The sequence below is a fragment of the Anopheles stephensi genome, chromosome 3 (genome assembly GCF_013141755.1).
Source record: "Anopheles stephensi strain Indian chromosome 3, UCI_ANSTEP_V1.0, whole genome shotgun sequence".
NCBI classification, from domain to species: Eukaryota; Metazoa; Arthropoda; class Insecta; order Diptera; family Culicidae; genus Anopheles; species Anopheles stephensi.
In genome coordinates, this window is record NC_050203.1 from 55305881 (window position 1) to 55319736 (window position 13856).

At 46.7% G+C, this 13856-nt stretch overlaps 2 protein-coding genes across 4 annotated transcripts in view; one reads left to right on the top strand and one right to left on the bottom strand.

The window, feature by feature from the left end:
* The window catches only part of LOC118513426 (hormone receptor 4), a 43866-nt gene that overhangs the window by 25749 nt on the left and 4261 nt on the right, over positions 1 to 13856 (bottom strand). The window contains exons 3-5 of one of the 2 annotated variants that reach the window (XM_036059147.1): positions 7120 to 7226; positions 4795 to 4868; positions 4582 to 4701 (exon numbers count right to left, since the gene is read on the bottom strand). In XM_036059147.1, the coding sequence (XP_035915040.1) occupies positions 4582 to 4701; positions 4795 to 4868; positions 7120 to 7226 (301 nt within the window). Of the gene's footprint in view, positions 1 to 4581; positions 4702 to 4794; positions 4869 to 4988; positions 5662 to 7119; positions 7227 to 13856 lie in introns of those variants that run through there. The other variant, XM_036059148.1, reaches the window with a different exon arrangement.
* Positions 736 to 3984, top strand: LOC118513428. Of its 2 annotated transcripts, none has more exons than XM_036059154.1 (3): positions 736 to 3437; positions 3503 to 3571; positions 3766 to 3984. In XM_036059154.1, exons 1-3 carry the CDS (start codon positions 2535 to 2537, stop codon positions 3871 to 3873), a joined length of 1080 nt encoding a protein of 359 aa, XP_035915047.1. In that variant the 5' UTR covers positions 736 to 2534; the 3' UTR covers positions 3874 to 3984. The 2 variants fall into 2 exon arrangements, with proteins under 2 accessions (XP_035915047.1, XP_035915046.1); XM_036059153.1 differs by having other exon boundaries at positions 1976 to 3437; positions 3503 to 3679; positions 3766 to 3962.

The window sequence follows — 13856 nt, forward strand, 5'->3', positions numbered from 1 at the left end:
GGCAGAGGTGACAGCGGCGCCGGTCTTCACACGTCACGACTGGGGTTCAAATCCCATCCAGAACACCTTCCCGTAGTAGGATTGACTACTTTATTACAGGTAAAATCAAATTTTTGGCCCCGTATGTGTGGAAGGACAATGGAGGATCCGCTACAATGACGAGGTCGCCAGGCTCCGGTGGGCTGGTCACGTCATGAGAATGACACCGGACGACCCAGCCCGTAAAGTCCTGTTAGGCCGTCCACACAGACAGAGGTGGCGCGGTAGGCCCAAATTGAGATGGAGTGATGGCGTTGATGCGTTCGCCAGAACGGTAGGGATAACGGATTGGCAGACGACGGCGCTAAACCGTGAGCGGTATCGAGGATTGTTGCAGCAGGCCAAAACCGCAAAGCGGTTGGAGCGCCTGATAAGTAAGTAAGTAAGTAAAATCAAGTCCCGGAAAGTCAGAATGCCAGGCCGAGATCTTTCGAGGTTTAATTGCCAACGATGAAGGAGATTAGACGACAGACACCTGTTACTGTTGTGTAATTGGGTGACTCGTGATAGATGAACAATGCTTCGAGGTGGAGTAGACTTACTTAATATTGAATACTTAGTTTCCATATTCTGAGAACATTGTGTTTTAAAAATAGACACTATTTGCTTACAATACACTAACTAAATGAAAGGGATGTAGCCGGATTGCGTCACAAGAGATAGTGAAGACAATTTCTTCGAAAAAGCATATTCCAGACTGATATCACGAAAACAGCAATTTAGAAGAACAAAAATTGAAGAGTGAGGTTAGTAAGCGAAGTACGTCAGCGCCACATGCTCATCATTGGTATGAATATTTTACTCAATGTCTGGCAAGCTAATTAAAAACTGTCGCAGTAAAACATCAACACTACAAACTAACCCAACCAGATGTTCGATCGCCGTCACCGAGCACCATCTCACCTTCCAACCAACGGTATGTGCGTTCGGGCAGTGCCACAATGCGTCCAGTCGTTTGCCGACAACTGTTTCTGGATTGCATTCGTTAACCTTCCCTCAGTTCAGTTTCGATGTCCAGCTACTATCGCCGGCATGCAAGGATATTCCAGGTCGCCGCCCTGCTCTATCTGGTACCGTGCAGCTACAATCGCGAAACGGACCAGTTCGAGGAGCAAGTCTCCAACAAATTGGCGTTCGCGTTCGGTATAATGATGACGGTACCGTTCTGGTACGTCGATGTGAAATTTATGACCGAGTTCTACCTGGAGAACATTTCGCCCATCATGACGGCCGTCGGGAGTATCGAGATTGCGTTGTTCGTGTCGATCGTGGCCTGCACGATCCTGAACACTTTTGGCAGGCGGAACCGGTACAGGCGTATGCTCAACGTACTGTTTCATGCCGACTGGTTGCTGGATCGGTACGAACACCCCGAGAAGGATTTTGACAACCGGCGTCCGTTTGGTGGATTCATGATCGCGCTAAGCACCATGGTGTGCTGCAATATGTTGTACCATCGGGACATCAAAATTCGGCTGCTGAGTTTGAGTGTGTCGATGAAAATCTTTGGCGTTTGCTATCTGACCATTCTGTACCGGATTTGTGTGGGAGCGATCGGTGTACGTATGGCACAGTTGAGGGCGCTGTACCAGCTGAATCAGGTGCGCCACACGCAGGAACAAACGGTCCGCTACTTTATCGAAAGATTCGATCTCTACGCGGCACAGCTACGGCAGATTGACTATTGCTTTTCATTCCCACTGACGATGATTATACTGCTGGTGCTGATTGAGATGGTTTACCTGATGTTCGATCTCTTCACGATACTGGAACTCGGCCGGCCAGCCTATATGGAAAATTTGGAAATAGATTACCTGCAGTGGACACTGCGCCAGATGTGGCAAACTATCTACGGTGCCGTGGTGCTGCTCACAGTGACTGGTTGCCAAAGCACCTGCGAACAGGTAAGAGCACGCAGCAGTGTTCCTGCATCCGATAAACCGTTCTTGCATTATTTGCACAGCTTCAGCAAACGGCTCAGCTGGTACGGCATTTTGATGACGATCGAAATCGAAACTCGCGCGTGGCGAAGCTGATACAACGATTTTTACTTCAAAACCTCGATCGCAAAACATCGTTTTCGGCGTGCGGAATGTTTCACATTGATTACGCGATGCTACACATGGTACGGCGCTTTCGAGCGATTGCTGGTCTAAGAAGAAAGTCTATTTTGTTCTATCTTGTCCTTTGCAGCTGTTTAGCTCCATCTTTACGTACATGGTCATCCTGATCCAGTTCGACCAACTGCAACCGGAACGCCTGTCGTACACGAACTGAACCAGTAACGTTCCATTAGTGGCCAACTGGGAGCAATTGTGAATTTGAAAATTCTTTAGCTTGGTAGTAGCATTATCAACAATTAACGCACTCTGTTGCAAACGGAGGTAATAAATGTTTTGACGTACAGCACACGGAAGAGAGATTAAAATCTAAATTGCAGCGTGCAAAATTATGGTTGCACCCCGGTCCAGTTGGATGTGGCCTTCTGCCCGAGGATGGCACAACTTTGCGCCCATCTACGGGTACTGTTTTTCGTGGGCAATCTGTTCCATCTTCTGCCCTGCCGTTACAACAGCAAAACGGATCAGTTTGAGTCCAACTCGAAGCTAAGCCAGCTGGCGTTCGTCATCAATTTATCTCTGTGCAGTTTGCAGTTGTGCTTCGACTGGTTTCACGTATGGCACGGTGACCGGAATCGTATGTCACGCATTTTCAACTTCCTCCTGTTGCTGCACATTGTCTCGTTCCCGATGACCATCGTGTACATGCAGCTGCTCTCGTACACCAAACGAGCGCGCATTGCGATACTGCACAGCGAACTGTTCACGGACAGAAGATGGCGACTGTTCGGTGAGCGTACCGACAGCTGGTACGTTTCGTCCCTGTGGTTGGGAAGGTTTACGACCACAGTCACCATCGGAGGGGTTGTCTATCTGTTTCCGCTGATAGTCACAGGCAAGGAGTCGATCACGCGGATTCCAATCTATGCCACTTTCTTCGAAGCGGTCCGCTTGTACATGACGATGGTAGCGATCCTGATGTACGTCGTGTGTGTGCTGGTCATTAAAATGCGCTTCAAACAGATACAGGAAAGGGTTGAACAGTTTAGTCCATCGCTCAACACCGACCGGCAGTGGAGAATGTTTCTGGACCACTATCAGCTAGGCGTTAGCTTGGTGAATGAGATTAACGATAACTTTTCGGTGCTGTTGATGATGATCCTGGTGCTGGTACAGGTGCAGCTCTCCAATCAGGCCTTTGTGTTGTACTGCAGCACTCAGGTGGTGAACAGTCCGGCGGTTAGTGTAGCGATTACGGTGCATACGCAAATGTGGGAGAGTTCATTCCTGCTTATGCTGCTTCTTGTTGGGTACGCGTGCGATAGCTGTCACGAGCAGGTGAGTAGGAGAGGTTGGAAATTGGACACACTTTTTTTCTCATCTCGTCCGGTTTTGGCTTCCAGATCGACAGTGTGAATGTCGCCATACGGAACTATACTGGAGCAGACATTGGAGCAGCGCGGACTGTGCAGGTATGGAAGCGGTTGGATCAATTTCATCTTCAAACCTTATACCAGAAACACCGGCAACGGTTTACGGTCGGTGGATTGTTTGTGCTTGACAACAAGCTTGTTTGCATGGTAAAAAAAAATCACGGGTTTGAGAAGCGAACGTCATCTGCTCCTACATCTAATAGCTTATTATCTTTATTTCCCCATCCACACAGGCACTGACATCTATGGTCACCTACTTGGTTATATTAATACAGTTCCGGCAGTTTGATGAGGAAGACCTGCTCATCACATTCGGAAACGTTTCTGAGCTTTCATTTTAAATGTAAAACATTTTATTTAAATTCTAACAAACCCCTATGGGCAAACATTTGCACCGGAAAGTCCGTTTTTGTCAGCTGTGTTGCCATCCGCACCGTTCAACACTCTTATCAGGAGTCGTATGATATGATGGAACGTCCGACACGTCATACACGAATAGTGAGCACCTTACGCAGAAAATCAAGGTCACCGGTACGGCGGTAAGGCGCGTTCGAAAGCCACACATCACCCTACATAAATGCTCAAATAAATGTTCCCATTGCGTACGCATTACAATGCACACATACACTCGTGGTACATTGGATGTGAATGAACGCTGTGGAGCTTTGATTGCTGATAAACGCGTTCTGTGATAAGAGTATCTGCCGATTTTAGTTGGTCGTTTTTTTTTTTGGCAACATGCGTGTAGATAATGGAGAAAAGCCGTTTTTCGCACGTTGCATAAAAAAACCCAACTGAACATCACTGCCACGGAAGCAATAAACATGGCTCCAAAAACCCTGGTTAACTGTCGACTCATGGTGCATAAACCGGGTACGCATGTATGTTTTCGCAGAACATATTGTAAAACGGGCAATGATAGCAGGGACAATCATATCTTCATGTACACTGACAATGTGGCGGTTACAGTTTCGGTAAACATGAGGTAACATTGCTTGCCTGGTATGCTTATGCTTAAACAGGGTTAGTGTACAGCTGGTAGAACTTACCGTATCGACAATGTTTGTTGCACCTAATGCTCTGTTTACGTTAAACCGTCGCCATTTCTTGTACTCCGCCTTGATTACGTTGCATTTTCTCTTCCAGTACTTTCCTTCCAACAAAATGGCCTGCAAGGGGATGGATGGAGATGCAATGCAATCGTCAGAATGGGAGATGATGCTTGAATTTTCGGCACTGCTTCGTATGCAAGTGTTACATACCTGTGGAGTACTGTGAACGTCTACGTCTAGTGGGGAAGCAAACTGACAGACTAGAGTTTTCCGCTTCATGATAACTGTGGATGAAAGAAAAGGGAAAGTAAAATTAAAGTCTCCAATGGAATGAGGTCTTCTGTGATGTGATTGATTATCCTTAAAAGAACCTTGAGCTAATCGGAAGAGAAAGGGATATTTACCAAGCGGAAGCGTCTCTTTTGACTTTTCTTGTATCGGGTGCGTCTAAGGACGCAAAATTCAGGAATTCTCTTGCCCATCTTCGTTACCATGTGTGAAGTGTATTTTAAAGCCTTTGACGAAGCCAGCAGGATGGTTTTAGGCACCAGAGCGAGAGAGAAAACAAAGCTATATCTTTGGGATATAGCTTACGAGTTTATACGGGACACTGCACACACGCAGAAGCGGGGTTTTGCGCGAAACTGCAGCTTTCAAAATCTCGCTTCGCCTCTCCAAAGTCTTACACCCAAACTAACTAATCTCCTTAACCTAGAATCGTTCTATACGATCCGTTTTTAGCACTATCTTCACGTCCTCACTGCAACACCATGCCACACCACACTGCCTCCCGCTACACCGCACGACCGCGTACGATCACTCCAACGCCACGGTGCTCTATACACTTTGTTCGTTTGCTTGACGATACAGAAGAAAACTACCCTCCCTAAGCGCGGTACAGCAAACCACGACCGGAACTTCACAACCGGATCCTGGATCCTCTTATTTTGTATGTGCAAATTTTAATTCCTTTGGAGAAAGTCAAACGGTGAAAAGTATGACTGAAAGCGACGCTAGACGATCCCGTCTCTTCGGTTGAACGCGAACTGAGCCGCGATATGGTTTGCGAGTGGGGCAACACGTCGTCGACAGCGTTCCCGTGACGGGTAACTCAAATCCATCGGGCGGACTTTTGATAACGAAGATTGCTCGACTATTGCCGGTACGTTGCCCGTCCATTGCTGCCACCCAACCCGGGCTTCTCTATCGCCCCCCCAACCCCCGCTGAACGGTGGTGGTCCATCCATCAAGACAAACTGCTCCAGCCTATCCGGTCGCCGAACGGGAGGGAACGGGACCGGGACTCTCATCAATCTCCTCTCCTCCGACGGAGGCGAAGGGAGGATTTTTCCACAAACCCGCCACCACCACCACCACCACCACCAACCAGCGTTACATCCAGCAGCTGTAGAAGGTGTACAGTACTGCCGTTGGCTGTTGCTGTACACCTCTTTGCTGCCTCAACCACCATACCACCGGTGCGGTGTGGTGTGTTGCTGGGACACATACAAGCGCGGGACGCATCCCCATGTTTTCGCGCCACAAACTCTTCCATGGTCAAAACGGGGCGGGCAGGGCAAGAGTCTGCCGAGTTTGGGTGATGAGAGATTGTAGTCGCCTGCTGCAGTCCACACTACCACCGAACAGTGGTGCCTGGGGCCTAATATTTGGTCACCGCTTATCAGGCCCTATGCAAAGGCGTTGGATCGAAACAACGCTTCCGCGAGTAGGTGAACAAGTGCTGCCCCTGGCAGAGGAGAGCTTCTTCCCCGATGCGATAGTGATAAACGTGAGGAAGAAAGTCCGTACCCGGCCCAAGGGCAGGATTTATATGTTGATTAGAATGACGAGGTACAATTGCATTCAATTGCAGCCCGATGCCGTTGCCGTTTATAGAGCCCGAAAAACAAAAACCGGATCGAACCGTGCTGGTACGTTTTCTGATAACAGCACCGACGACGAGGTTTTTGTGTTTTCCCGAATTTTGATGCAACACTGTTCCTGGGGCAGTGGGCCTTCGCTATCGCCCAGATATCGCATCGAATCGTGCGAAAAACGCTAACGACGTCGCTTGGAGCGCGCTTCTGGAGCAGCGTAGGGATGAAGGCAGAAGCCGGGTAGAGCCGGTCCCGGGGTGTTTGTGTGTGTGGACAGCAATTGAGATGGATTAAGTCCCCGCGGACCAGGGCTCAGTGTTCGGGGCGGGGGAGAGGTTTGGAACCGGCCCCTTGTCACGCGATGTTTGATTGTTTATCTAATACTGCAGGTGCCGGAGTTGGTTGAAGATGCACGATTCGCGACGTTGGCGAGTTTTATTTTAAGTATATATCTTGTGCCCAACACCAACAGGAGCTCTTCAGAGATACTGGAGACAGCGCGACTCGGCCGTGCTGTGTGGCATAATCTTTAGACAGGCACAGGTGCAGGTGAACGCCAGAATATGCCTCGGCAAACATGGCGAATGTGAGTGTGTGTCCACTGCACCAACGGTCTCGGATAGTTGTGGGTAAAAGGGGAGGGACGATGGAAACTTACATTGCATGTGCCAGCAGCGCCAGATAACATTGTTCAGACGGATCTTCTCCTTCCACCGTAAACGGATCCCTTTGAAAGGGTTCCATTTGGGCGACGTCAGCTTTTGCCTGGAACGAAGAGAAAGCAAGAAAGAAGCAGATGTTTAGGAGACATTTCTAGCATGGTGGTTTGAAAATAGATTTTCCTGGAAGCCCTCTAACATTCGTTGGATAATTAAATATAAAGTAAAACATGAAATCGTAGAAATATAATTAGAAATTGCAGGGTTAGCGCCCACGACTCTGTCATGTGCTGGCGAATGAAAAGATAGGATTTCTGGATAGGAGACTGGCCCAACGCTGTATTATCCTCTACGCCGCCGATGGTAACGAAAAAAACCCTTTCCAGTGCTATTTCACCACATTATGAAAGATAAGGAAGCGCCAGTACGTACGTAGTGAGAAAAATAAAAATTCCAACGATAAAGGTTAATGAAGAAAATAGGCGTTATAGTTTAACGTTGGTTTAAATTATACAAATTTATGAGGATCGCAACGATCATGCTTTACTGCTGCACGCACCGAAACAGATGCCAATTAGCAGTAATTAGAATGTCGTAAACGATATTTACTGCCCGAGCTCGGTTACAACTATATCGCCCAATTTCCGACCCGACTAAGGTGGAAGCCGGAAACATCCAAAACAATCACGGGTGAAGCGAAACGTCCCACAAACATAGCAATTTATTCAATCTTACGGCTTGTTTGGAGCCTTTCCCGCTGTCGAAGATGGCAATAGTGGCGCAATCACCATTCTGCAGACATTAAAAAATGTGGACGCTATATACGCGTCACAAAATCGTACGATTTGCAGTCAGTGGATCGAGGCGCTATCCACTGGATGAAGCGGCACGAACGAAACATTGTAGCGCGCGAGTTGAAATCGCGAGCGCGAGGTCGATAAGGAGATAAATATGAACGTTGGGCGAAGGTGTCTCGTGTTTTGCCGGGCGAAAAGAAACGCCTAGAGTTAGACCATCGCTTGCAACGGGCAGCGCGATACTTTGTAGGTTGCTGCTGTTGAGAAGTGCTTGCAATTTGGGGCAACCGTTGCCCCCCGGATGGACGCGTACTGGGCGAACTTGAACCGGGGCAGTGTTTGTGTATGTGTGGGAGGCGAAAGCTTTCAAGACGGTGATATGGGACATTAGTGGGTTGTATTGAACCTATTTAGTAGATTAGTAGATTTTTTACGTTTTAAGGTAAGATATGTATCGTTAACTCAAATTGAATATTTTATTTATAATAAATCTTGCATTACCACGAAAGATTATTCGAGTACTGAAAGTTAATTCTTAAAAGAGCAACAAAGCGCGCAAAATGTGGGCGCAATTTAAATAAATAAATTGAATAGTATAATTAAACTCACTGAATTATTCTGATTGTTACAGTAAGATGTTTATCAAATTTTCGGCATAATTTCTGTACGATTCGAAGTTCGAAGTACAAGCGTTATTAAACGGCTTTTTTTCACAAAATTCTGAAACTGTACTCCCCTTTTTCCCCTACTATCTCCTGGCCTCTTTTACCCTTATACCTCCTGGTTCTTGCGCCCTCTACCGGAAACGAGCGGAACTCTTGGACCAAGTCATTTATATTATGATATTGTTATTTTTGAATTTTCCTTATCATTTTTTTTCATTTATCTCATATTCAATTATCTCAAATGCAGAAGTAACAGTTTAAATGCTTAAATTTCGATCGGTATTAATCCCTAAGTGATGATTTCACTTGACTTTAGCATTTCAAAACACGAAGTTCATTTTGGAGCGGCCCGGGGTTTGAACACACGGGCCGAATCCTCGTAGTGAGGATTGCCTATTCATTTACGTGGTATCATTTAGGTTTAGTAAGCCAGAAAAGGCGCGCATGGCCTAAGAAGGCGTTAGGCAAAGATGAGGGATTTAGAGAGAACACCTTGAAATGCAAAGTTCTACTCAAATGTCGATATATTCAGTCTACAATAAGTTTGTTATTTAACAGATATCTATCTTTTAGACTCCTGACGAACTGCTAGATGATGCTAACCTAACAATCGTACTCTAGACTTCACTCGCTTAGGTCTTTTCTCGATTATTGGCTGGATTTATTTATACATGTGTACACTGAAACGTGATCTTCAGCTTGATCAAAGATCCATAAGGTTTGATGGGCCGACACATAGACTGTAGCAAAGTATTTCTCGGCAACTTCTGACCTTATAGTTGTGAGAGACGACAGACTATCATTTGTATCACGTAACAGGATAGAGGGGTTCTTGCTACGGAGGATTGGGCCGAAAAGGAGTTAATAACGGGCTTGTTATAAGATGGATCGACGCAGCTATAGCTAAATACTCAATATTTTAGCATAATAGTATGGACAAATGGTAACATTTATAATATTATCGATCGTATCTGATCGATCAATCGATTCAATTCAATTTCAACAAAAAAAAAAATTGGATTTATAAAACTCAACGCTATCCATCGCTCTGTATGTGCAACGATCAGTGATTTTATGTATTCCCGATCTTATAATTTATGTCGTTTCATAACGAAACGTTAGTAGAGCTCTTACAATTTACACTGATATTTAGTTTTATATTAAAAATTCTTTATTTCTTCAAATTCCCAAAATAATAAGGAATAAGTACCTGCGAAGCATATCCCTCAACGTAGGATCAACAAACAATATAAGTGGATCAGCTGTAGTACATGAATAGAAAAAGAATAATTTATGTTCAACGTCATCAATCAACCGACAACTAGCCGCGCATCTTTACGGATAGCGCTTAATGTGCAACGAAAAAAAAAAAGCATACAGAGCCAACAAATAAACATCCACCCAGTTCATCCCACATTCCGTAGCGAAAAAAAACACACACACACACACACTCCTAAGGGGAGTGTGTTCAAGCGCATCAAGCGCCGATCTTGCAACGAACCCGTTAGATCAGGCAGGCCTGCACCAACAATAATGGCCACGTGCATCCAACATTAAGTCGTGCCCCCGGGCGACGAAGTTGTAGTAGCGCTTGGATGTACTCTCGCCGACTCTCTTTTTAGATTAACACACAAACCCCCCGTGTCCCGACTACTGCTGCATGACGTCGCTCGAAGAGGGGTGTGTGCATCTCGGTGCATCCGGGCAGGCAATACGGTCTCTATCGCTGTGAGCGAGAAGGCGTGTCCGTGCGCTTGTATGTGATTGTGCCGTGTGTGCGCGCGCGCGCTCTCTGTGTCATGGAAAAGGGCATAGAGACACATTATCAAAACAATACTAAACCCGGGCCACACACACCACTACACTGCGAAATGTTCGGGGTGGCGTCGTGGCGGGTGTGGTGCACTATTCTACCCCCTCGATTAGCGACTCATCGATAGGAGGAGATGCATTTTTAACATTCTTCAACAAGGGACAGGGAAAATACTAGCAAACTAATGCCAAAACATTCAACACACGTACTACACACACACACACACACACACACACACACACACACACACACACACACACACACACACACAAAGACATTTAGATGGACGCGATCGTGAGAACGTACGTCGCAGCTTAGCGCCGTGCGCCGTTTGCAAGTGCAGCCAGTGGACTTCGATTCGCCTGCAAGTTGGGTGTTTTTTTTTTTGCGAGGAAACCGTGTGCGTCGCCATTTGGAACTGAATGCTAAATGCGTAATAAGGGGGTCGAGAGTAGCACGTTGCCACTATCAAAACCTGCCTGAAAGTGGGAAAATTTCAATGTGAAGTTGGGAACCCGATTCACCGTCTGCGTTTAAGTGCGCCAAAACTGGATACTTTTACGACCGGTTCGATTACGCACTGGCGTATGACAACGTTTTGGGGAGATAAGATGGGGGGAGACCCCTATCTGCGACCAGTTGAAGGTTATTGAAGCCATAATGTTATATGGACGATTGGCAATCGGTTACGGGGAGATTACTGCACCGTTCAGTGACATTCAATCAGGAAGGACGGCATGAATATGCTGTTTCTTGGGAATGTTTTCTAATGATTCACTGTGCTGGAGCAATTCTTGTAGCATCACCACGTGCGGAGAGATTTAAATCTTTATGACGAGCTAGGGTACATGATGTCCAAGGTTTGTCCATATTGAAAGTAAAAAGTATCTGAAGAAAAAGTCAGGTTTGATGCTTCTTGTAGGACGTCATCAGGCACGTGGCTATTCTGAAAATTGGGTCCACGTGTACAGGGAGACTTGACATCAATTTTAAGGGGTTGCGACAGCCAGGAGACTAGAGATCTTTACATGACAGGACCAGGGTTCAAATCTCATTTGGGCCGTTCCTCCGATAGTGAGGACTGACTATCCAACTATGCGGTATCAATAAGTCTGGAAAGCCGGAAATGACAGGCATGACCTTAAGAGAAGTCGTTAGGCCATTAAAGAAGAAAACGAAAACAGTTGCACAGTTAGAATATCTCAAACCGATGTCTCGTCAAGTCTGGCTCCACAACGATCGCCAAGAGATCCAATTCCAGTGAGAGTGTGCAATCCTTCAAATTGAGCACCATAGCCATATATCCATCCATTTTTGCACCCAACTATTCAAACCAGGACTTCCAAGTCGATAACTTGATTTCGGGAGCAGAAATCTGGTTTTCGCACGTGAGGTACACGCTATTATCCTAGGTTTTTGAAACTGGCTCACCGAGCAAAACCTCGCCAAAAAAGCCTACCTCCATTGATGTAGGCACCATACATCGACTACATCACTCGTCAGCTTGCCCTCGCCCCATCGCACTGTTTGTCAAGCGCATGAATAACACAAATCGAACCGCTTCGCACCGGTACGCTGTGCAATCGATACGAACAAACAACAGTTGTACTCGGCAGGTCGGCAGGTTGTACACGCTGCTGCGCTGGTGGGTAAGCGCATTTCATACCTCAGCACACGAGAAAATTGGCGTGAAGTGATGCTAAAAATATAGTCTCCATCACTCCGCTCCAAGGGTCCTCCGCGTTTCGGCGATGGAATCCGAACCGGGAGGGTTCGCGCCCAACAATAACTGCCCAATCATGTTTTGCACCACATAGCAATGCTAAAATGGAGAATATTCTTGTGTTGGTTTCTCTTTCGCCATATCATCTACTATACGGCTGAATCTTGTGTTCTGCTGTTGCTTTTTTGTCTAGTAATAAAACTTCGTCATGTCTCGCCAGTGACGGTAGTTGTTCACTATTTAACAATGATCGCACACACACACACACACACACACTACGGTCTATCATTTGTTTGTGCAAATAAAGTTTTGCAAACCGTGAAGCCCTAATCAGCGCAGAGAACAACAACAGAGAACGCTGCAGCGCCTGTGTGTGCGCTGTTGCCCGCCGTTTAGTTAGAGGAGCCGAGAAGCAAACTGCGGGGCCTAAAAATACGTTTGGCGGTACAATTTTTATTGCCTCTTTGCGCACCCCGACGATGACGTACGCGCGCTCACGCAGAAACGGTGGTCACTGTTTGCGCCGACCAGCAGCCGTTTGACGCTGGAGGTGTGGCGAAGTAACGCAACAACCAACGGCGCATCCAGTTGAATCCGGTTCGCTTGTTGAGGTGCTGTTGCTTCCTTCTTGTTCTCTTGTTTGCCGTTGCGCAATAGGAAAAGGGCGGACGGGGTGTGGGCACGGATGGAAAACGATTGCGAAATTGTGGCGAAATTCTAACCACGAGTTCGCAGTGTATGATTGGATGCTCCAGGATAAATGTACGATATTTGTTTAAGTGTACGTGAAAAACATCTCTATAAACAACTCGCGGCATCAGCGTTCTACTGGCGGGTTTTGTGGAAAGCACCAGTGGACCGATTATTTTAATAGTACCTTCGACAAGCTTGAAGGTTGAAGTCCGTGATAAGCGACCGTTCTCACTTGCTCAGAGAGATTCACCAACACCGATGATGCAATGACACGCACCAGCTGGGTGATTATGTGGCGCGAAGCGACCGAATCCGCGGCATTCTGCTCATCAGCTGTGCTGTGATGGATCGTTGGCAGCGGCGTTGTAGGAGACGCCGGGTCTCAATCCACCTGGTGTTGGTGCGTTATAAATATATGTATGACCATGCCATCAATAGGTTTGGCCGATAGAAGCGGCGTCTTCTTCGCCGGACCAGTAGCGCACATGGTACCCGTACTGTTTTGATGCCACAGCATCCACTGCAACCATCGAGGGCCGCCCCAAAGGTTATCGGCGGGGTACGATCCCGGGCGGAGTTTTCAAACCCACACGCACAAACACAAGCCCAAGCGGTGTGGTGGACCCTGGCACACACGAATCTACTGTTTGCTTTCAGGGTTGAAAACTGGGCTAGCCGACGATCAAGAAGATCCGCTGTGCTGGGTAGGAAAGGTGTATAGCCTTAGTCTTATCAGCCGTCAAAAAGAATTGTTTTAATTAACTGTACATCGGATTAACGGAATGTTTCTATCTTAGCAAAACATAACGCATAGACAACGAATGCATCTAATAACGTTTAGTGTTGGGTTATGGGAAAAACGCTAAACTGAAGATCAGTTTAATTCATTTTTTCGTACTTTTGCAAACCTCATTTGATATTTATTCAGCTTTTTAACGACTGGGAGTGGTCCGGTGGCCGAGGCGATAATGGCGCCGGTTTTTACACGACAGGACCGAGGTTCAAATCCCATCCAGACCGCCTCCCCGTACGTAGCGCTGACTAC